Source organism: Hyperoodon ampullatus, assembly GCF_949752795.1.
Source record: "Hyperoodon ampullatus genome assembly, chromosome: 11".
Classification (NCBI taxonomy): domain Eukaryota; kingdom Metazoa; phylum Chordata; class Mammalia; order Artiodactyla; family Ziphiidae; genus Hyperoodon; species Hyperoodon ampullatus.
This window is the reverse complement of record NC_136924.1, coordinates 44823340-44844005: the sequence shown is the minus strand read 5'-3', so window position 1 is coordinate 44844005 and position 20666 is coordinate 44823340. Positions and strand designations below refer to the sequence as shown.

At 52.6% G+C, this 20666-nt stretch overlaps 1 protein-coding gene across 2 annotated transcripts; it reads right to left on the bottom strand.

Annotated features, from left to right (window-relative positions):
- Positions 1 to 39: 39 nt before the first annotated feature.
- On the bottom strand, positions 40 to 20312 carry SELENOO (selenoprotein O; the record flags this gene model as incomplete). 2 transcript variants are annotated; one of them, XM_079714709.1, is made up of 9 exons in its annotated part: positions 40 to 519; positions 613 to 769; positions 865 to 1050; positions 1858 to 2008; positions 5165 to 5445; positions 5843 to 5973; positions 7150 to 7330; positions 8304 to 8507; positions 19732 to 20297. In XM_079714709.1, 9 exons carry the CDS (start codon positions 20295 to 20297, stop codon positions 343 to 345), a joined length of 2034 nt encoding a protein of 677 aa, XP_079570835.1. In that variant the 3' UTR covers positions 40 to 342. The 2 variants fall into 2 exon arrangements, with proteins under 2 accessions (XP_079570835.1, XP_079570836.1); XM_079714710.1 differs by having other exon boundaries at positions 40 to 769; positions 19732 to 20312.
- Positions 20313 to 20666: the final 354 nt, after the last annotated feature.

The window sequence follows — 20666 nt, the reverse complement described above, 5'->3', positions numbered from 1 at the left end:
GGGCAGGGGCAGGGGCAGAACGAACACACGGAGGCGACCGAGGGAGCTGCCAGTTTATTTAGGGGCTGCGTCCCCCGCCAGGCTGGCGAGGTGGGCAGGGGCCGTGCGTCCGCCGGTCCCCTCTGCTGAGCTGAGCTATCCTGGCGCAAAGCAGCCTGTCTCCGGGAGCAGAGCCTGGGGGCTGGGCAGTGCTGCCGAGTCGGCATCGGACAGAGACGGGTCGGGTCCTGACTGGGCATCTCTGCCGTCATGGATAGGCGGGTGGGGCGGGCGCCACCTCGTGGACTCGAGGGCTCGGGCCTCGGGGCTCCTGTGTGGAGGCCTCCAAGGCGGTTACGATGATCACGTCACACACAGCTCCGCCGCCCAGAGCGGGGGCTTGCTGCTGTACGAGTGCCGCCGGCTGGCTGCCCCGCCGGCCTCCCCACTGGCCTCCTCGGGCTCGGCGGCCTCGCGGGCCTCAGTGGCATCCCCCTCCCTGCAGTAAGGGGTCTCCAGCAGCTTCAGCACCCGCCGCACCTGGAGGAGAGCAGGGGGTGCGGTGTTTGTCGGGGCCCGGCCTCCCCAGCAGCGGGAGGGGACCAGGAGGGGAGGGCCGGGTGGGCCGCTTGCCTCTGAGAAGTCGCCGCTCTCGGCAGCCTCGATGGCGCCCTGCGCGATGTAGTTCCTCAGGACGTACTTGGGGTTGTTCGCGTGCATGACGCGCACGTGCTCGGCCTGCCAGGCAGCGGTGTCGTCGGCAGCCTCCTGATCCTTCTCCAGCCGGGCTCTGGAGTCACACCCGAGCCGAGCATCAGCAGAGCAGCCCCACCCCGTGGCCCCGGGGTCCCTGCGGGGGGTGGGGGGTGGGGGGCAGGGGCCCACCTGTACTCCAGGAGCCACTCGGCCCAGTGGCTCCTGTTCTTGCTGTGCAGCTCAGCTGGGCTCAGCTGCTCCAGCCGTGACTGCTGCTCCACGCGCTCCAGCTCCCGCGCCAGGCTTGCCCGCGTGCCGATGAGCGCCAGAAGCTGTGGGTTCGACTGCGCCAGCATGAGCATCATGGACAGCTGCCTGCGTGGAGCGGGCGCGTGAGGGGCCCCAGGCCACGTCGTCCCCACCGCTGCCCTGTCCCCAGCCCCACCAGGGGGGAGCCCGGGTCCGACGGACGCAGCCGACGTGGGACTGCTACCAGCCGTCGGCCCTTGTTCTGCCGCAGCCCCTGCACGTTGACAGGGCACGTGGACGCCACAGGCTGACCCGGGCCGGCCCCGGCTCCCTGCTGGCAGCCACCCACCGACACCCGACCCAGGACCCAGTCCCTCTGGGAGAGATCCACTGCTGTCAGCTCCTCCCACAGTGATCACAGGGCTGGACGCTTCTCCACCTCCGGGGGCACCTGGGGGCAGGGCAGCCCCTGACACCCCCTTCCCCGGTTACCCTGGCTCCATGCTCAGCAGGTCCTGCCAGCTTCAGCCCCTCCCCACACTGCTGCACTAGATTCCTGTCTGGCACGGGACAGGAAACGTTGGTGATGGGTTTTGAGCTGCACCCTCAGGACATGACACGATGGTGCAGAAAGCCCGGTCTGGCTGGAGACTGCGGGCCCACACCCAGGCTCTTCCTGGGGAGCCTCCCCAGAGCAGAGACCACCGTGCCCCAGCCTGTGCCGCCTGGCCTCCCCATTCCAGTGTCAGCATCTCCATCCTTTCCTCTGACCAGTGGGCCTCAGTGCCACAAAGCCAGGGTCTGACCATCCCACTCCTGGGAGTGGAGCGGCCGCCTGGGCACTCCGTCTCCAGCGTCCTCCCAAAGGCTTCGTTCTAAATGTTCCTCCCTTTCCGGAAACAAATGCTAGGGAAGCAAGACCCAAGTACTCACCGGGGATCCATCTGGGGTCGGAAGGCGAGCCTTAGCTCCTCCAGGGAGGCACACTGTGCAGTCAGCGTGGCCAGGAACTCGTCCAGGTCCGGAGACTCCGGCCCGGCTGGGAAGGAGCTCAGCAGGTAGAAGGAGTTTGTGAAGTCAGCACCTGGAACACGCAGCTGCTCAGGGCACCGTCCCATCACCAGAGGACCGGGACCGTACGTGTTCATCCAACGTGTGTGGTGCCCTGCTCAGCGTCAGGCTGGGGACTCCTGAGCCCTCCCCTCAGTCCTCCCAGCTCAGCCCCGACCCTGAACCTGACGAGTCACTCAGTCTCTCAAGGCCTCCAAGCCTGGTTTCTTCGTCTGTAAAATACAGTGAAGGCACCGAGGCCGGGCCTTGACCCTCATCACTGTCATGGCAGTTAGCACTGCCTGCTTCAGGAGCTGCAGGGTCGAGATGGCACAGGACATGACACACGACAGACACTGTGAGGGCCTCAGCCTGACTTGCTAAAACACTGTCACCAAAACCCCCAAGGAAACATCCAAAAAACAGACACAAGGGAAAATGAGAAGGAAACCAGAACGGTATACTGCAAAAGATCACCTAAGCACGAGAGCAGTTAACAGAAAATAAAGGACAAAAATGGTGTAAGACAGAAAACAAAGAGCAAAACAGCATAAGTCCTCCCTTATCAGTAATTACTTTAAAAGTAAATGAATTAGGGAATTCCCTGATCCAGTGGTTAGGACTCTGTGCCTTCACTGCTGAGGGTACGGGTTCAATCCCTGGTTGGGGAACTAAGACCCCACAAGCCAAAAAAAAAAAAAAAAAAGTAAACGGATTAAAGTCTCCATTCAAAGAGCAGAGACTGGCAGAATGGATAAAAAAACAGTAAAAATAGTAACAGTAAGATAACTCGCTGTAGACTCAAGTCAAAAGCAGAAAGGATGGAAAAAATATCCCATGATTTGCATACTGATAGTAACCTAAAGAGAGCTGGGATGGCTATGCTGACATCAGAAAAATAGACTTTATGTAAGAACTTGACAAAGAAGAGCATTATATATTGACGAGTCAGTTCAGCAAGAAGATGTAACAATTATAAACATGCACCAAACAAGAGCCCCCAATACACAAAGCAAAGACTCATAAAACTGAAGGGCAAACACAACATTTCAAATCAACTACACTCCAATTTAAAAACAAACCTGAAGGGTGGACTTGAGCAGTTCTGTAAGAGTTGGGACGTCAGCACCCAACACGTGGACAGAAGGTCAACAAGGAAACAATGTAAACAACAGACAACACTCCACCCAAGCTCTCAGATGCACCTTCTCCAGGACAGACCATGTGTTGGGCCATAAAACCAGTCTTAATACACTGAAAAGACCAGTGTCTTCTGCAACCACGATGGCATGAAGTCACAAATGGAAGGACAACTGGAAAATTCACAAGTAATGTGAAAATTAATCAACTACTGGGTCTAAAAAGAAATCACAAGGGAAATTAGAAAATACTTAGAGGTATGAACCAAAAGCAGCAGTGCTCAGAGGGAAGTTTATAGCTGTAAAAGCCTGCACTAAAAGAGCAGCTCTCTCTTATCACCAGAAAAAAATAAATTTGTAACTGTGTGATCATTTCACGTTATATACATACAGCAGATCATCATGTCGCACACCTGAGACTTATGTAATGCTATACGCCAGTTACTTCTCAGTAAAAAAAGATTTCAAATCAATAATCTTACATCTAAAGAAGCAGAAAATCACTGAAACCAAAGTTGGTTCTTTGAAAAGATCAGTAAAACTGACAAAATTTTAGCTACACTAAGAAAGAAAAAAAGACACAGGTAACTAAAGGAAATCAAAGTGGGGACGTCACTGCAGACTGTACAGAAATGAAAGACTAAGAAAACATTATGAATAACAATTTAGATAACATAGATGACATAGACAAATTCCCAGAAACACATAAATTACCAGACCTGACTCAAGAAGAAATAGAAAATCTAAATAGTCCCATAGCAAGTAAGGAGACGAAACTTCCTAACACCAGAAATGTTAGGACCAGACAGCTTCACTGGTGAATTCTACCAAACATTTAAAGAAGAATTAACACCAGTCCTTCTCAGACTCTTCTGAAAAATAGGAGGGAACACTTCCTAACTCATTCATGAGATCAGCACTGCCTCGATACCAAAGCCAAACAAAGATACCACAAGAAAAGAAAACCACAGACCAGTATCCCTTGTAAATACAGATGTAAAAGAAACCTCAGCAAAACATCAGAAGGAGCAAGTAGGGTTTATCCCCAGAACGCAGGGGGTGTGTGTGTCCCCTGCCTGAATTCATACATGGAAACCCAGCTCTGCAGGGTGATGGTATTTGGAGCGGGGGCCTCTGGGAGGTAGGTCACGAGGGTGGAGCCCTCACAGGGTGCTTCATGCCCCTGCTCCCTACTCTGCCATGTGAGGACAGCCAGAAGGTGGCACCCTGATCCTCGACCCCCAGCTTCCAGACCGTGAGGGGCAGTTTAAACTAACACAGGACACGGATGAAGAAGTAAAACCTGGCGATCACCTCAACTAAGGCCCAGTGTGAAAACACCCAATGAGGGACAGAAGGAAACATCCTCTACTAGAGAAAAGCCACATGTGCACAGGCCAACGGCTCACATCACACTCGTGTGAAAGAGCTTTTCCCCAAGAGCAGGAACAGTAAGTGACGCCTGGTCGGCCACTTCTGCTGAGCAGCACCAGGCGTCCTAGCCAGAGCAGCCAGGAAGTCACAGGCAAACCCCACAGCGGCACCCCAGAGAGGATGGGAAACAGGAACGCAAAGACACGGCACGTCTGTGTTCACAGCAGCGTTGTTATGCATGGCGGCCACAGGGTGGAACAGCCCAAGTGTCCAACAGCCAAGGGACAAGCAAAAGGCAGGCCATCCGCACAGACTATGTGGCCTTAAAGTCCTGACACACGCACAACAGGGATGACCACTGTGGAGGACGTCGTGCTGAGTGGGGTGAGCTAAACACACGGGGAGAAGAGCCACATGATCCCCTTGCCTGAGGTCCCTGGAGGAGGCGAGTTCTTAGAAAGCAAGCGTGAGGTTACCGGGGGTGGGGGGAGGGGCCCAGGAGCTAGTGCTTCACGGGTGCAGATGTCCGTCTGGGAAGACGAGAAAGTTCTGGAGACGCTGGCAGTGATGGTTGCAAGACTAGGTAAATGTGCTTAAAGCCACTGAGACATTAAAGGTCGGTTTCATGTTCTGTTTCACCACGACGTGGCACGCGCGCGCACCCTACCCACGCTCACCAGTCAGGCGCATGGTCTCCAGGAGCCCGGCCACCAGGGCGCTGTCCTCCTCCCGCTCAGCCCGCACGAGGCCCAGCTTCCGGCGCATCTTCTGCAAGTAGTGCCTGCGGAACTCGGTGTCGAACTCCTCCGCCAGGATGGCCTCGGCCAGCGTGAGGGGCAGCGCGGGGTCCAGGGCCTCCGCCAGCTTCTGCAGGTTCCACTTGCACACCTCGGGCTGCCTGCTGTACGAGTAGCGCCCGGCGGTGTCGGAGGCGTTGCACACGTGGTCGGGGTCATACCTGCCGCGTGGGGAGAGCCGGGAGCTGCCTGAGGGGACCTGCCGAGCGACAGTGCAGGCCCTGGGTGGCTGCCGCTCCCCTGCCTGTCCCACGGGGCCCTGCAGCCTCTAGAGCAGGGGGGCCACAGTGCAGCGCAGCCACCGCGCCCGCCCCTCCAGCCCACTCTCCACCTGGGAGCCGAGAAGGTGCTGTTTAAAGTGTTTCTGTGCTCAGAACCCTCCAGGGATTCCTGCTCTGGGGATGGCTGGCTGACCAGGCCTTGCTGAGAATTAAACACCGAACAAAACATTAACAAGAGCAGCCACACAGGCCTGCAGGTCCTTCCCGTTGCCTTGAGATGCCTGCGCTGTCACATGCCTCCCGGCCAGGGTCCCCCAGCAGGCGGCGGGATGCCCACCTGTCCAGGAAGCCGAAGGGCCCGTAGTCGATGGTGAGCCCCACGATGCTCATGTTGTCCGTGTTGAGCACGCCGTGGCAGAAGCCCACGCACTGCCACTCAGCCACCAGCTGGGCCGTGCGTCGCGTCACCTGCAACAGCGCCACAGGACAGCCGCTGGCTGCCCCCCCCCACAAACCAGCTGTGCCTGCTGAGCCGGTCTTGCTCTGCAGTGACTCCCAAGGGGCCCGACCCAGTGTCCTGTCCTGTCAGCTGACGCTCAGCTGTGGGGAGAACATCCAAGGATGGTTAAGAAGGAAAAAGTATTTTGGATGAGTTGATATGAGTGGCTCTGATCCTCACATACGTCATCTACCTCTTCTATATACTCACTGTTTTTTGGCTTTTATCCAAACCAGAAAAATCAGGGAACCTGGACATTCCCATGACTCAGGCCCTGTAGGATGACCACGTGGAAACAAGGAAGTTACCACATTCTCAGGCGAAAACTGCCCAGGTCCAGACACTGTGCCCAGGGCCCCGCCTCACCCTGGGCTGCAGGGAGCGGGGCACAAACAGCCCAGCTGCCCCGCCCAGGGTCTGGCTGCCAGACCTGCCACCCCCTGCCCCCTGGCCAGGGAGCAGGGGCCCTGCAAGATGCAGGGCTGCACCTGAGGGCCTCCGGTGGCCCACAGACTGGTCCGCACGCACCACGCCTCCTGAGGCTGCAGACACTCCTGGAGTTGGGTGGCACCACCCTCTCTTCACTGACCGAGAGACCCAGGTTCAGAGCGGGGAGCCCGGACCACCCACTTCGGGTGTGAGCTGAGCCCCAAGACTCCCCTGGCATCACCCACGTGACAGACGAGAAGCAACAGTGTGGCTGAAGTGGGGTCCGGGGAGTGACAGGTGCAGGACAGTGCCCACTTCTGGTGCAGGGCGCTGGCCGCGGGCCTCCGGCCCTCAGGCAGACCCCTCGCCCTGCTGCCTGTTTCACTGGCTGAGGCTGAACCACCTCCCACAACTGTGACTGTCGTGTGGGACAACGCCTAAGAGTTCTGGGGGAAATGGAGAGGCCAAGGGGTGTGTGTTTGGGGCCACCGTAAACACAGGCCCCATGCGGGAGGCCCAGCACCCACCAGCCCTGATTCCCTCCCAAGCTCTCCACGTGGCCCCTCGATGCCGCTCAAATAGTGACCCGGGGGTCTGTCCCAGGGCCCCGACCCTCAACCGTATCTGAGAAGTTGCCTCTGGGCTAAGCCAGGGGGTGGTGACTCAAGAGGGCCGGGCACCCAGCGTCTGCCCACGGCGGGGCGGCTCCCACCAACCTCCCGGAAGAAGGCAGCGTGCCTCTGCACGCTGTCACTGGCGTGGGTGGCCTGGATCTCGGGGTAGAAAGTGCTGATGACGTAGTCCAGCATCTGCACTCGGATGTCGCTCCTCCCCACGCTGGGGCCTGCGCGCCCCGTGTGCTCATCCGAGGACTTGAAGATCTCAAAGGATCCGAACCTGGAGGGAAGACCCGCACGGACAACAGGTTAAACGTGACGCCTCCCCCTCACGAGTAAGGAAGGAGGGAGGGTGCTGCTAGCCCTTGTGGCGGGGCGGGGGGGACAAACCACCAAACGTAGCTGGTCGTTCAGTGATTCAGGCAGACACAGGGCACTTCCCGGGGTGCATGGGGCCGGGACTGCCACGGCCGCCCTGCAGGGACAAGAGGGGTTCTGTGTCCGGCCTCCCGCACCGAGGGATGCGCCCGTCACCGGCATCCTGTAGTGGGGTGACCCACAGGCTCAGCGGTGGGGCAGTTATACCCTCCAGGGGGCAGGGTAACGTCCAGAGGCATTTTTGGGCGTCACGATGGGGTTACTACCAGCAGCTCGTGGGTGGAAGCCAGGAACGCTGCCTGAACACCCTACGAGACACAGATCAGCTCACAGCAAAGACGACCTGGTCCAAACGCCACTAGTGCAGCTGTGCCCAGAGGCCCCGGGTCTCCCAGGATGAGGCCAACGCCTGCCCCGACACTTCCTCCCCCGGAGGACAAAGGGAAAGCTGGTGACAGCTGACGCACAGGGTCAGCCCGGGTCACCTGATGCTGCCAGACCGCCACAGCCACCTCCTGGCGACTCTGGGTTCAGGTGGTCGGTACCGAGCACCCGACGCCAGACAGCGTTGTGACGTCGAGAACTAACAGGCCCCGCTGGAGACAGCAGCCAGGAGGCCTCCAGTCAGTGAACAGGGGCCAGAGGAAGCAGGCACATCGGGCATCACGGCCGCTCGTCCAGCAGCACAGTGAGGCCGTTTTCTTGGTGCATCTTACGTAGCTCCTGGTCATAAACTCCAGGTCCACAGCTCTGGACATGCCGCCCCAGAGCCTGCACTGGGGCGACCTCCTCTGGCCGCCCCAGGCCCTGCACCCTGGCCGGGCAGCTGCACTCTGGCCACCGGGGCGACACAGGAACACGAGGACGGGCGTTACCTGAGGAACGTGGGGGCCACGCGCAGCACGACCGCGCACTGCTCGGGCCTGGGGTTGCCGTCGTAGAACACATCCCGCTCGACGGTGGACTGGGACGTGACGCAGGCGCCGGCCCGCGTGGTGGGGATGCCCAGGTGGAACATGGCCTCACTGCACAGGAACTCACGGATGCTCGAGCGCAGCACCTTGCGACCATCGGCCTGTCTGAGGTCAAGCACAGAGGTCACTGCCGGGCTCCACTCAACACCAAGGTGTGGTCACAGAGGGAAGGGACTGGAAGAAAGCCTCCTAATGGCTTTTTAAAAACAACCCATGGGCTTCCCTGGTGGCGCAGTGGTTGAGAGTCCGCCTGCCGATGCAGGGGACACGGGTTCGTGCCCCGGTCCGGGAGGATCCCACATGCCCCAGAGCGGCTGAGCCCGTGAGCCATGGCCGCTGGGCCTGTGCGTCCGGAGCCTGTGCTCCGCAACGGGAGAGGCCACAACAGTGAGAGGCCCGCATACCGCAAAAAAATAAAAATAAATAAAATAAAAATAAAAATAAATAAAAATAAATAAAAACAACCCACGAGCAGCTCCGACATCACTGTAAAAAGAGTCTGTTTTGGATGATCCCAGGTGCTAAGCCCCTAACCTCCTCCAGGTCTGGAACCGCAGCACAGGGTGCCTGGCCCGCAGCAGGAGGCCAGGTCCACACAGAGGTCAGGGAAGGCTACTCCCAGGGTCACACACACGCTCGAAAATCCACAATTCTGTTTTTATGAATTTACTTTGTGAAAGTCCTTTTACAACAGCACAGACACAGAGCATCATTTGCAGTGCGGGGGGGGGGACCCCAGTCTCCCTCAGGCAGCTCTGAATGATGTGGATGTTTTCTTCTTATGCTAAACCTTCATTATTACTATTATTTTAAATAGACTTTATTTTCCTAGGCAGTTTTAGGTTCACAGCAAAACTGATCAGAAGCCAGAGAGATTTCTCATATACCCTGCCACCACACACACACAGCCTCCCCCAGTATCAACATCCCCACCAAGGGGAGAGACATTTGTCACACTCGATGAAGCTACGCCGACACATCATCACCCAGAGTCCACTGTTTACATCAGGGTTCACTTTCAGTGTTGTCCATTCTGTGGGTTTGACAGAGATCCACCATTACAGTGTCATACAGAACAGTTTCACGGCCCGAAAAACCCTCTGTGCTCTACCTGGTCATCTCTCCCCTCCCAACCCCTGGTCTTTTACTGTCTCCACAGTTTTCCCTTTTCCAGAATGTCATAGAGTTGGAATCATACTGTGTGACCTTTCAGATTCACTTCCTTCACTTACTGATATGCATCTAAGTTTCTTCCATGTCTTTTCATGGCTTGATGGCTTTTCTTTTTTTTTCTTTCTATTCTTTTGCTGAATAATATCCCATTGTCTGGACGGGCCATGGTTTGTTTATCTATTCACCTTGAAGGACATCTTGGCAGCTTCCAAGTTTTGGCAATTATGAATAAAGTTGCTGTGAACATCCATATACAGGGTTTTCGTGTGGACGTGTTTTCAACTGCTTTGGGTAAATGCTGAGGAGCATGATCCTTGGATCATATGGTGAGAGTGTATTTAGTTTGGTAAGAAACCACCACACTGTCTTCCCAAGTGGCTGCACCGTCCTGCATGCCCAGCAGCCGTGAATGGGAGCTCCCGTTGCTCTACATCCTCGCCAGCATTTTGTGTTGTCAGTGTTCGGGAATTTGGCCATCCTCCCAGGTGTGTAATGGCGTCTCCTTGTTAATTTGCATTTTCCTGATGACACATGATGTGAAACGTCTTTTAAAGTGCTTATATGTCATCTCTGTATCTTCTTTGGGGAGGTATCTAACAAGGTCTTTGCCCCATTTTAAAATCAATTTGTTTTCTTATTGTTGAGTTTTAAGAGTTCTTTGTATATTTTGGATAACAGTCCTTTATCAGATGTGTATTTTGCAGAGATTTTCTCCCAGTCTGTGGCTTGTCTTCTCATTTCTCCTGACAATTGTCCTTCACCGAAGTTTTAACTTTAATAAAGTCCAGCCTATCAATTATTTCTTCATGGATCCTGTCTTTGGTATGGTACCTAAAAAGTCATTTCTATACCCAAGGTCATCCAGATTTTCTGTTTTATCTTCTAGGAGTTTTACAGTTTTGCATTTTGTTTAGGTCTGTGATCCCTTTTGAGTTAATTTTTGTGAAGGGTGTCAGGTCTGTGTCTAGATTTTTTTTTTTTTGTATGTTGATATCCAGTTGTTCCAGTACAATCTGTTGAAAATACTATCATTGCTCCATTGGATTGCCTTTGCTCCTTTGTCAAAGATCCACATCTATGCAGGTCTATTTCTGGGCTCTCTGTTCTGTTCCATTGACCTATCTATTCTTCGGCCAAAACCACTCTCTATATTTATTTATTTATTTTATTTATTTTTGGCTGCATTGGGTCTTCATTGCTTCACGTGGGCTTTCTCTCTAGTTGTAGCGAGCGGGGGCTACTCTTGGATGTCGTGCGCGGGCTTCTCATTGTGGTGGCTTCTCGTTGCGGAGCACGGGCTCTAGGCACGCGGGCTTCGGTAGTTGCAAAACCACACTCTCTTGATTGCTGAAGCTTTATGGTAAGTCTTGAAGTGCGGTAGTGTCAGTCCTCTGACTTTGTTCTTCTCCCCCAGTATTGTGAGGGCTATACTGGGTCTTTTGCCTCTTGATATAAATTTTAGAATCAGTTTGTCAATATCTACAAAATAACTTGCTGAGACTTTGATTGGGATTGCACTGAATCTATAGACTGAGTTGGGAAGAACCAATATCTTGACAATATTGAGTCTTCCTATCCATGAACGTGGAATATCTTTACATTGGTTTAGTTCTTCTTTGATATCTTTTGTCAGTTTTGTAGTGTTCCTAGTAGACGTCTTATATTTTGTTAGATTCACACCTAAGTGTGAACTCACACTTAGGCGTGAATCTAATTTTTAGGATTGCTAATGTAAACAGTATTGTTTTTAATTTCAAATTCCACTTGTTCACTGCTGGGATATACTAAAGTGATTGACCTAGGTAGTAACTCTGTATCCTGCAACCTTGCTATAACTGCTTATGAGCTCATTTTTTTGGTCAGTTCTTTGAGATTTTCTACATAGATGTTCATCTGCAAACAAAGACAATTTTTATTTCTTCCATCTCAATCTGTATGCCTTCGATTTTCTTCTCTTGCCTTGTTACATTAGCTAGGACCTCCAGGGATGTTGAAAAGCAATGGAAAGAGGGAACATCTTTGTCTTGTTTCTAATCTTAGTGGGAAAGCTTTGAGGTTCTCATGATTAAGTAGATTTAGCTATAGGTTTTCTGTAGATACTCTATCAAGTTGAGGAAGTTCCTCTCTATTGTTAATTTACTGAGTTTTTATCATGAATAGGTCTTGGGTTTTGTCAAATGCCTTTTCTGCTTCAATTGATGTGATGATGCGAGTTTTCTTCTTTAGCCCGTTGATCTGATGGATCACATTAATTAATTTTTGAATACTGAACCAGACTTGCATACCTGGAATAAATCCCATTTAGTGGTGATGTATAATTCTCTTCAAACATTGTTGGATTTGATTTGCTAATATTTTGTTGAAGATTTCTTTATCTATGTTCATGAGGGGTTTTGGTGTGTAGTTTTCTTTTCTTGTATTGTCTTTGTCTGGATTTGGTATTAGGGTAATGCTGGCCTCATAGAATGAGTTAGGAAGTATTTCCTCTGCTTCCATTCTCTGAAAAAGAGTGGAATAATTTCATCCTTAAATGTTTGGTAGAATTCACTGGTGAGTCCATCTGGGCCTGGTGCTTTCTGTTTTGGAAGGTTATTAATTGTTGACTCAGTTTCTTTAATATATATAGGCCTATTCAGATTGTCTTATTTTTTTCTTGTGAGATTTGGCAAGTTGTGTCTTTCAAGGAATTGGTCCATTTCACCTAGGTTATCAAATTTGTGAGCACAGAATCGTTCAGAGTAATTTTACTATCCTTTTAATGTCCATATGATCTGCATGATTTCCCCTCTTTAATTTCTGGTATTAGTAATTGTGTCCTCACTTTCTTTGTTAGTTAGCCTGGCTAGAGGTTTATTGATTTTATTGATCTTTTCAAAGAACAAGCTTTTGGTTTCACTGATTTCCTATTTCAATTTCATTGACTTCTGCTCTAATTCTTATTATTTCTTTTCTTTTGCTTACTTTGGATTTGATTTGCTCTGCTTTTTGTAGTTCCCTAATGTGGAAGCTTAAATGATTGGTTTTAGATCTTTCTTCTTTACTAACATATGCACTCACTGCTATAAACTTCCCTCAAAGCACTGCTTTCACCGTACCCCATACATTTGGTGTTTTCATTTTCATTTAGTTCAAAATACTTAAAATTTTCTCGAGATTTTGTCTTTGACCATGTGTTATTTAGAAGTATGTTGCATAATCTCCAAGTATTATGGGATTTTCAGTTATCTGTTATTGATTTCTAGTTTATTCCATTGTGGCCTGAGAACAGACACTGAATGATTTTTATTTTAAAAAATTTGTTAAGGTGTGTTTTATGGCCTAGAATGTGGTCTCTCTGGATAAATGTTCCATGTGGGCCTGAGAAGAATATGTATCCCATTGTTGTTAGATGAAGTAGGCTATAGATGTTCTTTACATCCAGTTGATTGATGGTGTTAACTGAGTTCAAAGATGGCCTTACCAATTTTCTGCCTGCTGGCTCTGTCCATTTCTGATAGAGGGGTGTTGAGTCTCCAACAATGACAGTGGATTCATCTGTGCCCCTCTGAAGTTCTGTCAGTTTCTGCCTCATGGTACTCTGATGCTGCTATCTGGCACATATACAAGTAAGGACTGTTTTGCCTTCTTGACCCCTTCATCATTTTGTCATGCCCCTCTTTATCCCTAATGACTTTCCTTACTCTGAAGTCCACTCTTCCTGAATTAATATGGCTACTCCTGCTAACTAGTGTTAGCATGGTATGCTTTCCTCCATCCATTTACTTTTCTTTTTTTTTTTTTTTTTTGTATTTTGGCAGCATGCGGGATGGTTCCCCAACCAGGGGCTGAATCCGGGCCTCCGCAGTGAAAGTGCCAAATCCTAACCACTAGGCCACCAGGGAAATCCCCTATCCATTTACTTTTAATCTACATGTGTCTTCATATTTAAAGTGGATTTCTTATCGACAACATATAGTTTGGTCTTGTTTTTTTATTTATTGGCCTTGCTCTTTGTTTTCTCTTTCACTCTTTTTCTGCCTTTTGTGGTTTTTTTTTTTTTTTTTTTTTTTTTTTTTTTTTTTTTTGCATTACACGGGCTTCTCACTGCTGTGGCCTCTCCCGTTGCGGAGCACAGGCTGTGGACGCGCAGGCCCAGCAGCCATGGCTCACGGGCCTAGCCGCTCCGCGGCATGTGGGATCTTCCCAGACCGGGGCACGAACCCGTGTCCCCTGCATTGGCAGGCGGACTCTCAACCACTGCGCCACCAGGGAAGCCCCCTTTTGTGGTTTTAACTGAGTATTTTGTGATTCCAATTTCTCTTTTTTCATCAGTTCTCACCTGGTGTATCAGTTATACTTTTTTGTTTTGTTTTGTTTTACTCTTTAAAAAATGGTTGCCCTAGGACTTCCCTGGTGGCACAGTGGTAAAGAATCCACCTGCCAATGCAGGGGACACGGGTTTGAGCCCTGGTCTGGGATGATCCCACATGCTGCGGAGGAACTAAGCCTGTGTGCCACAACTACTGAGCCTGCGCTCTAGAGCCCGCGAGCCACAACTATTGAGCCCGCGTGCCACAGCTACTGAAGCCCGCGCACCACAACAAAGAGTAGCTCCCCCTCGCCACAACTAGAGAAAGACTGCACTCAGCAACAACAACCAAACGCAGCCAAAAATAAATAAATAAATAATTTTTTTTAAAAAAAAGGTTGCCCTAGAGTTTGTAATATACCATTTACAACTAATCCAAGTCTACTTTCAGGTAACACTACCCTGCTCCATGGGTAGTATGAGTACCTTATAATAACAAAATAATCCTAATCCCTCCCTCCCATCCCTTATTTGACTGGTGTCATTAATTTCATTTATACATAAATGCATCATCACTATTATTTTAAACAAGCTATTACCTGTTATATCAATTAAGATGAGGAAAAGTAAAGGTTTTGTACTTTCACTTCTTTCTCTTATGCTCTTCCGTTGTTTATGTGGATTCAAGTTTCTGACCTACATCATTTTCATTCCCTATAAAGAACATCTTTTAACATTTCTGGCAAGACAGGTCAACTGCTAACAATTTCCCTCAATTTTTGTTTGTCTGAGGAAGTCTTTATTTCTCCTTCACTTTTGAACGATAATTTCACAGGGTACGGAATTCTAGGTGGGTGGGTTTTTTTTTTTTTTATTCCTTATCACTTTAGATACTTCACTCCACTTTTCTCTTGCCTGGCTTCTGAGAAGTCAGATGTAATTATCTTTGCGCCTCTGTAGGTGAAGTGTTTCCTTCCTCTAGCTTCTTTCACTTTTTTTTCTTTATTTCTGCCTCTCTGTAGTTTGAAAATTGTGAGCCTAGATGTAGTTTGTTTTTGTCTTTTGGTGGGGGTGGGGGAGGCATTCATCCCGCTCGGTGTGCTCTGAGCTTCTTGGATCTGTTTGGTGTCTAACATTAATTTGGGGAAATTCTCAGTCATTTCTTCAAATATTTCTTCTGTTTCTTTCTCTCTCTCCTGGTATTCCTATTACACATGTGTTACTTCTTTTGCATTTGTCCTACAATTCTTGGTGAGTGTTTGGATTTTTTCAGTCTTTTTTAAATTTTTTTTTGCTTTTTATCTTTGGAGGTTTCTCCTGAGATTATCTTCAAGTTCAGAGATTCTTTCCTCATCTGTGTCCAGTCTAGCAACATGTCCATCAGAGGAATTCTTCATTTTTGTTAGTGTTTTTGCTAGAAATCTCTAGCATTTCCTTTTTGTGTTTTTCAGAATTTCCATCTCTCTGCTTACACTGCCCATCTATTCTTTTTGTATTTATTTATTTGTTTATTTATTTAATTTTTGGCTGTGTTGGGTCTTTGGCTTCGCGTGGGCTTTGTTGAGGTGCCTGGGCTTCTCATTGCGGTGGCTTCTCTTGTTGTGGAGCACAGGCTCTAGGCGTGAGGGCTTCATTAGTTGCAGCACGTGGGCTCAGTAGTTGTGGCTTGCGGGCTCTAGAGCATGGGCTCAGTAGTTGTGGTGCGCGGGCTTAGTTGCTCTGCCTGCCCATCTATTCTTTTTTTTTTTTTTTTAAGGTTTTATTTATTTATTTTTGACCATGCCGAGCGGCTTGAGGGACCTCAGTACCCCGACCAGGGACCAAATCTAGACCCTTGTCAGTGAAGGCCTGAGTCTTAACCAGTGGACCACCAGGGAATTCCTCTAGTCTCATTTTATTTATTTTATTTTTAAAATAAATAAATTTATTTATTTATTTTTGGCTGCATTGGGTCTTCGTTGCTGTGCGCGGGCTTTCTCTAGTTGGGGCAAGCGGGGGCTACTCTTCGTTGTGGTGCGCAGGCTTCTCATTGCAGTGGCTTTCCTTGTTGCAGAGCACGGGCTTTAGGCGCGCGGGCTCAGTAGTTTTGGCATGCAGGCTCAGTAGTTGTGGCTCGCGGGCTCTAGAGCACAGGTTCAGTAGTTGTGGCGCACCAGCTTAGATGCTCTGCGGCATGTGGGATCTTCCCAGACCAGGGCTCGAACCCGTGTCCCCTGCATTGGCAGGCGGATTCTTAACCACTGCACCCCCAGGGAAGTCCTGCCCATCTATTCTTGAATGTTGCCTGCTTTATCCATTAGAGCCCTGAGTATATTAATCATAATTGTGTTAAATTCCAACACAATTGGAATTGTGTTGGTCTGATAATTCCAACATCTCTGCCATGTCTGAGGCTAGTTATGATGCTGGCCCTGTCTCTTCCAACTGTGTTTTCTGCCTTTTAGTATGTTTTGTAATTTTTTCTTGATAGCCAGGTGTGATGTATGGGGTAAAAGGAACTACTGTAAGCAGGCCTTCAGTGATGTAGAGGTGGGTTATAGGTGTCAGGTGGAGGCCTCAGACTCTGAGTGACCCTGTGCCTCTGGACTGAGAGCTTCCATATGTGCTTTTCAGTCTCCTCTCTGCCAGAGGGCGCTGGAGCTGGGCATTTCCCTTCCCTAGGTCCGTTGGGCTCTGATAACACCCCAGCAGGTCAGGCTCTGGTTAATTAGCTTCCCCCAAGGGCAGCCTTGTTCAGAACAGAGTGCTCTGGTGTACTCCATAGACCTCCTTTTCCCCCCTCCTGCCAGAAGCACAAAGGGATTTTCCACCAATATTCACTGTGAGAAGACAGGAGAGCTCCAGGAGGTAAAACTCACCAGAGGGCGGGGCTCGCTTATGACTGGGCCCTGAAATTTTCAACTGACTCGTACACACTGAGCCTCCCGCAATTCACCAATTACAGGACAAGGATCTGTGCAGACTCCCGCTCTGGTAACTCGTAATTCTTTGTATTTGCCTGTCAGTCTCTCCAGTTTGGGGGGTGGGGCAGCAATTTGCCCTCTGACGTCACTTTTCTCGCAGATCTAAGAAGACTTGTTGATTTTTCAGTTTGTTCAGCTTTTTACTTGTTAGAATGGAGTGATGATTTCCAAGGTTTCTTACATGCTGGACTGGAAACTCATTATTTTTTAAAATTAAAGAAGGAAAGTGGTAGCAGCACACGAGAACAGCTGGCCTGCATGAGCCATGTCCTCAGCCCCTCCTTGTAAGATGAAGGGCGCTGGACACTTTGACCTCCAAGAGCCCCCACCCAGCAAACAAACACAACAGCAAAGTGAGCTTGGGTCTCTGCCCTTCAGGGTCAGGCCTGGCTTCCTGGACTGGCCCAGGGCATGGCAGTGTGCCAGCACTCTCCCAGGCAGGAAGGCACCTGAAACAGTTTGGAAAATTCTCTAGGAAAGAACAAAAACTGGCGGGAAGACACTGGGCTCACTTCTGTCTCACCTGCAGAAGGACACCGAGGCTGAGTGAAGGTGCCCAGGGTGCACGTCTGCCCACATCCTCTGCCGGGAAGAGGCCAGAGCCGGGCCCAGCGTGAGTTTGGGGTGCTGGGGCCTAGGCCTGGAGAGCGGGGCCAGGGAGGCCGGGAGTCAGTGGAGATCTCTGCAGGCCTCCTGCCTTGCCCTCACCTGGGAGCCTGGGTGTGGCTCATTCCAGGTGTGAGTGACACCTCTAGAAACCCGGCCTGACAGTCACCCCGGGGCTGTCTGCAGGGTGACTGTGCCTGCCTCTGGCTGACGAGACCCTCAGTCCACAGCTGCACTCCACTCACCCTCTTCTAGTCTGTAATCCGTCCTCAAATGTCACTCCACACCTGCCCCCCACCTCCCCCAGCCTGTTTAGCAGGAAGCCAGTACAGTCCAAGCTAATTGTGGATCTGGTAAAAATGATCCAGAAAACAAGCTGCCTATCTCCTTGTCTGGGGCAAAGTGCCCAAAGCAGAAACCAGAACTGAATAATGATTACACAGCAAGGGTACAGGGCCTCAGGGTGGCCCTACCCCCAGAGAGCCGCATGGACACGTGACAATGGTCCCTTCTCCTGGGCGCCCACGTCTGTTCCCAGCCAAACTGCTGGGGTGGACCCAGCTGAGGACAAGCTCTTCTGCACCTGGCAGGAGAGGCCGTCCTGAAATCCCAACCCCCATGGGAGGCAGAAGCAAGAAGCCACCTGCGCATCCCCCAAAACCCATGCCAGGGGACTCGAGCAGCTGGCCTTAAGCCACTCACACCACTTCAGATGTTAGCCTTAAGCCTTGTTGAGGCTGGGGACCCCAGGAAATGCTGGGGGTGGTGGGTGGGTGCACATCTGGTAAGGGTCAAACAGCCTCTTTCTTTTAAAGGACCTCAGGTCTGGAAACACTGACTTACAGCTCAAGTCTTCAAATATTAAAAGCAACTTCCAACAGCAGATTACTCTCACAAAAACGTTTTTTTTTTTTTTTTTTTTTTTTTTTGCAGTACGCGGGCCTCTCACTGCTGTGGCCTCTCCCGTTGCAGAGCACAGGCTCCGGACGCGCAGGCTCAGTGGCCATGGCTCACGGGCCCAGCCGCTCCGCGGCATGTGGGATCCTCCCGGACCGGGGCACGAACCCATGTCCCCTGCATCGGCAGGCGGACTCTCAACCACTGCGCCACCAGGGAAGCCCACAAAAACGTTTTTTATAAATGGAAAAAACAAATGATTAAAATGAACACATGAAGTTGAAAGATGCTCATACAATGTGCAGGCCCCAGGGCGAGAAACATTTACACGTGACCCCAAGGAGCAGAAATGCTTCTGCCGGCCACGAGTGCAGACAGCTCTGAGCAGGTTGTTCCAGGCGGGTGGGGCGGGTGCCAGGACGCACTCAGGACATTTCAGAGACACCAAGGTTTGAAGACTGGGGGATGAGGAAGGACCAGCTATCCTGAGGATCTGAGGTGGCGCTGCTAGAGTTGGGGGCCCGGTTCAGTCCCTGCAGGGAGGGGAGGGGAGAGCTCATGGGAGGGGCCAGACCAGAGACACACCCTCGGGACTTCTTGGAACATAAAACGCCAAGTTAGGTGTGATTCTTTCAGCCATTCAATAAGCATTTAACAAATATGGCCTAAATATATGAACTTTTTTAGTGAAAAGGAGCAGAAGAGATTATCAGCACTGTGTGTACAGGAGAGGCATGACAGCTGCGGGAAGGGCGCCCTGCTGGGTCAGGCTGTGGGCATCTGGACCCCGACACTGGCCCATAAGCCCCTGGATGGGCATCTGACACTGCCCACCTCACTGCGGGGTCAGAACATGGCTGGCCCCCAAGTGCTTGGAAGCCCGGGCCTGGGAGAAGGTCCACTGGGCTGAGGATCTGTCCCGGTCCAGGGCACCGGCTGCACAGTAAGCATCTGCAGTGCTAAAGTGTGTGGGAGGGAAGTTGACTGCCCGATCAGCATTCAGAGGAAGCCGGAAACCGAGTGCGCCGAGCAGGCAGCAGGGCTGGGCGCGCGGTAAACGTGAGCGTGCTGCACGTAGAACTGACTCCAAACTCTCCGGATAGTTTATGAGAACAGAGCACGGGCAGCTGCCAGCGCTGTGTGATCAGACGCTCAGCCTGACCTGAGGGGCAGCAGGACCCTCCCCTCCCCCCTCTTCCAGGCAGACGGGGCAGGGGCGCTCCGAGGCGGCCAGGAGCCACAGAACCTGCTCCCTCGCCTCCTGTCCTGGCCTCAGGGCCTTTGGCTCGGGCGCTGCTACCCACCACGTTCTACGTCCCCACGCCACACTTTTCCGTAGTTAATCTCCCCCACAACCGCCCCACCGGGGAGGAGAGCTCCGCGGGTACGGGCGCAAACACACCTGGAGAAGGGCGTGGGGCCGGCGCCCTTGAGCTGAAGCTCCCAGCGCTCGCCGGCCGCCGTGCACACCTCGCCCAGGTACATGGCGGCGCCGTCGCCCAGCTGCCCGGCGAACTGGCCGAACTGGTGGCCGCAATAGCAGTGCGCGGCGGGCTCGGCGCCCGGCAGCAGCGCGTTGCCGCTGAAAAAGAGCGCGGCCTCGGCCTCGCGCGCCTCGCAGGCGGCGGCGTCAGCGGGCGGCGCGCCCAGGCCCAGCAGCGCCAGCGCGGGCTCCGACAGCGCCACGACGCGCGGCTGCCGCAGGGGCGCGGGCCGCACGCGGCTGAAGCAGGCGCCGGGCACGGTCCGCGGGGCGGACGGGGCGCCCTCGGGGCCAGGCGGCGGCGTCTCCACCGGCAGCGCGCGCAGGGCGCGGTTGTCGAAGCGCAGCCCCGCCAGCCAGCGGGGCTCAGGCTCCATGGCGCCGGCCGACGCGGAGCAGGGCGCGGGCGGCGGGCAGCAGCCGAGGGGCGGCCGGGCGCGGGCGGCCGCGAGTGAGGCCGGGAGCGCTACCCGGAACACGGCCATCCAAGGCGCCGCGGCGGCGGAAGCCCCTCTGCCCCGACCGGAAGCCCCGCCCCGCGCTCCGCCGCCCAATTGCCGGGGGCCGCGCCCGCGAAAGCCTGGCTCTGATTGGTCACGCCATCTATCTGCTTCTGCTCCAGGTCTCGCCTCGGGGACTGCGAGGTCCCGGCCCGTCCGGGTCCCGGTCCGCGGGGCTGCGGCTGAGGGCTGGAGCGCGCGGCGGAGATTAGGTCGTCCGGAATGACTGCCCTGCGCCACAACGGCAGGTCCTTGGAGGTCCGCCCCGGAGGCACCGGCCAGTCCGGGCTGAGCGCTCCGGGCCGGTGGCCGTGACGAGTGACGTCCCTATGGGACCTCCGGGGTGCCTCCCAA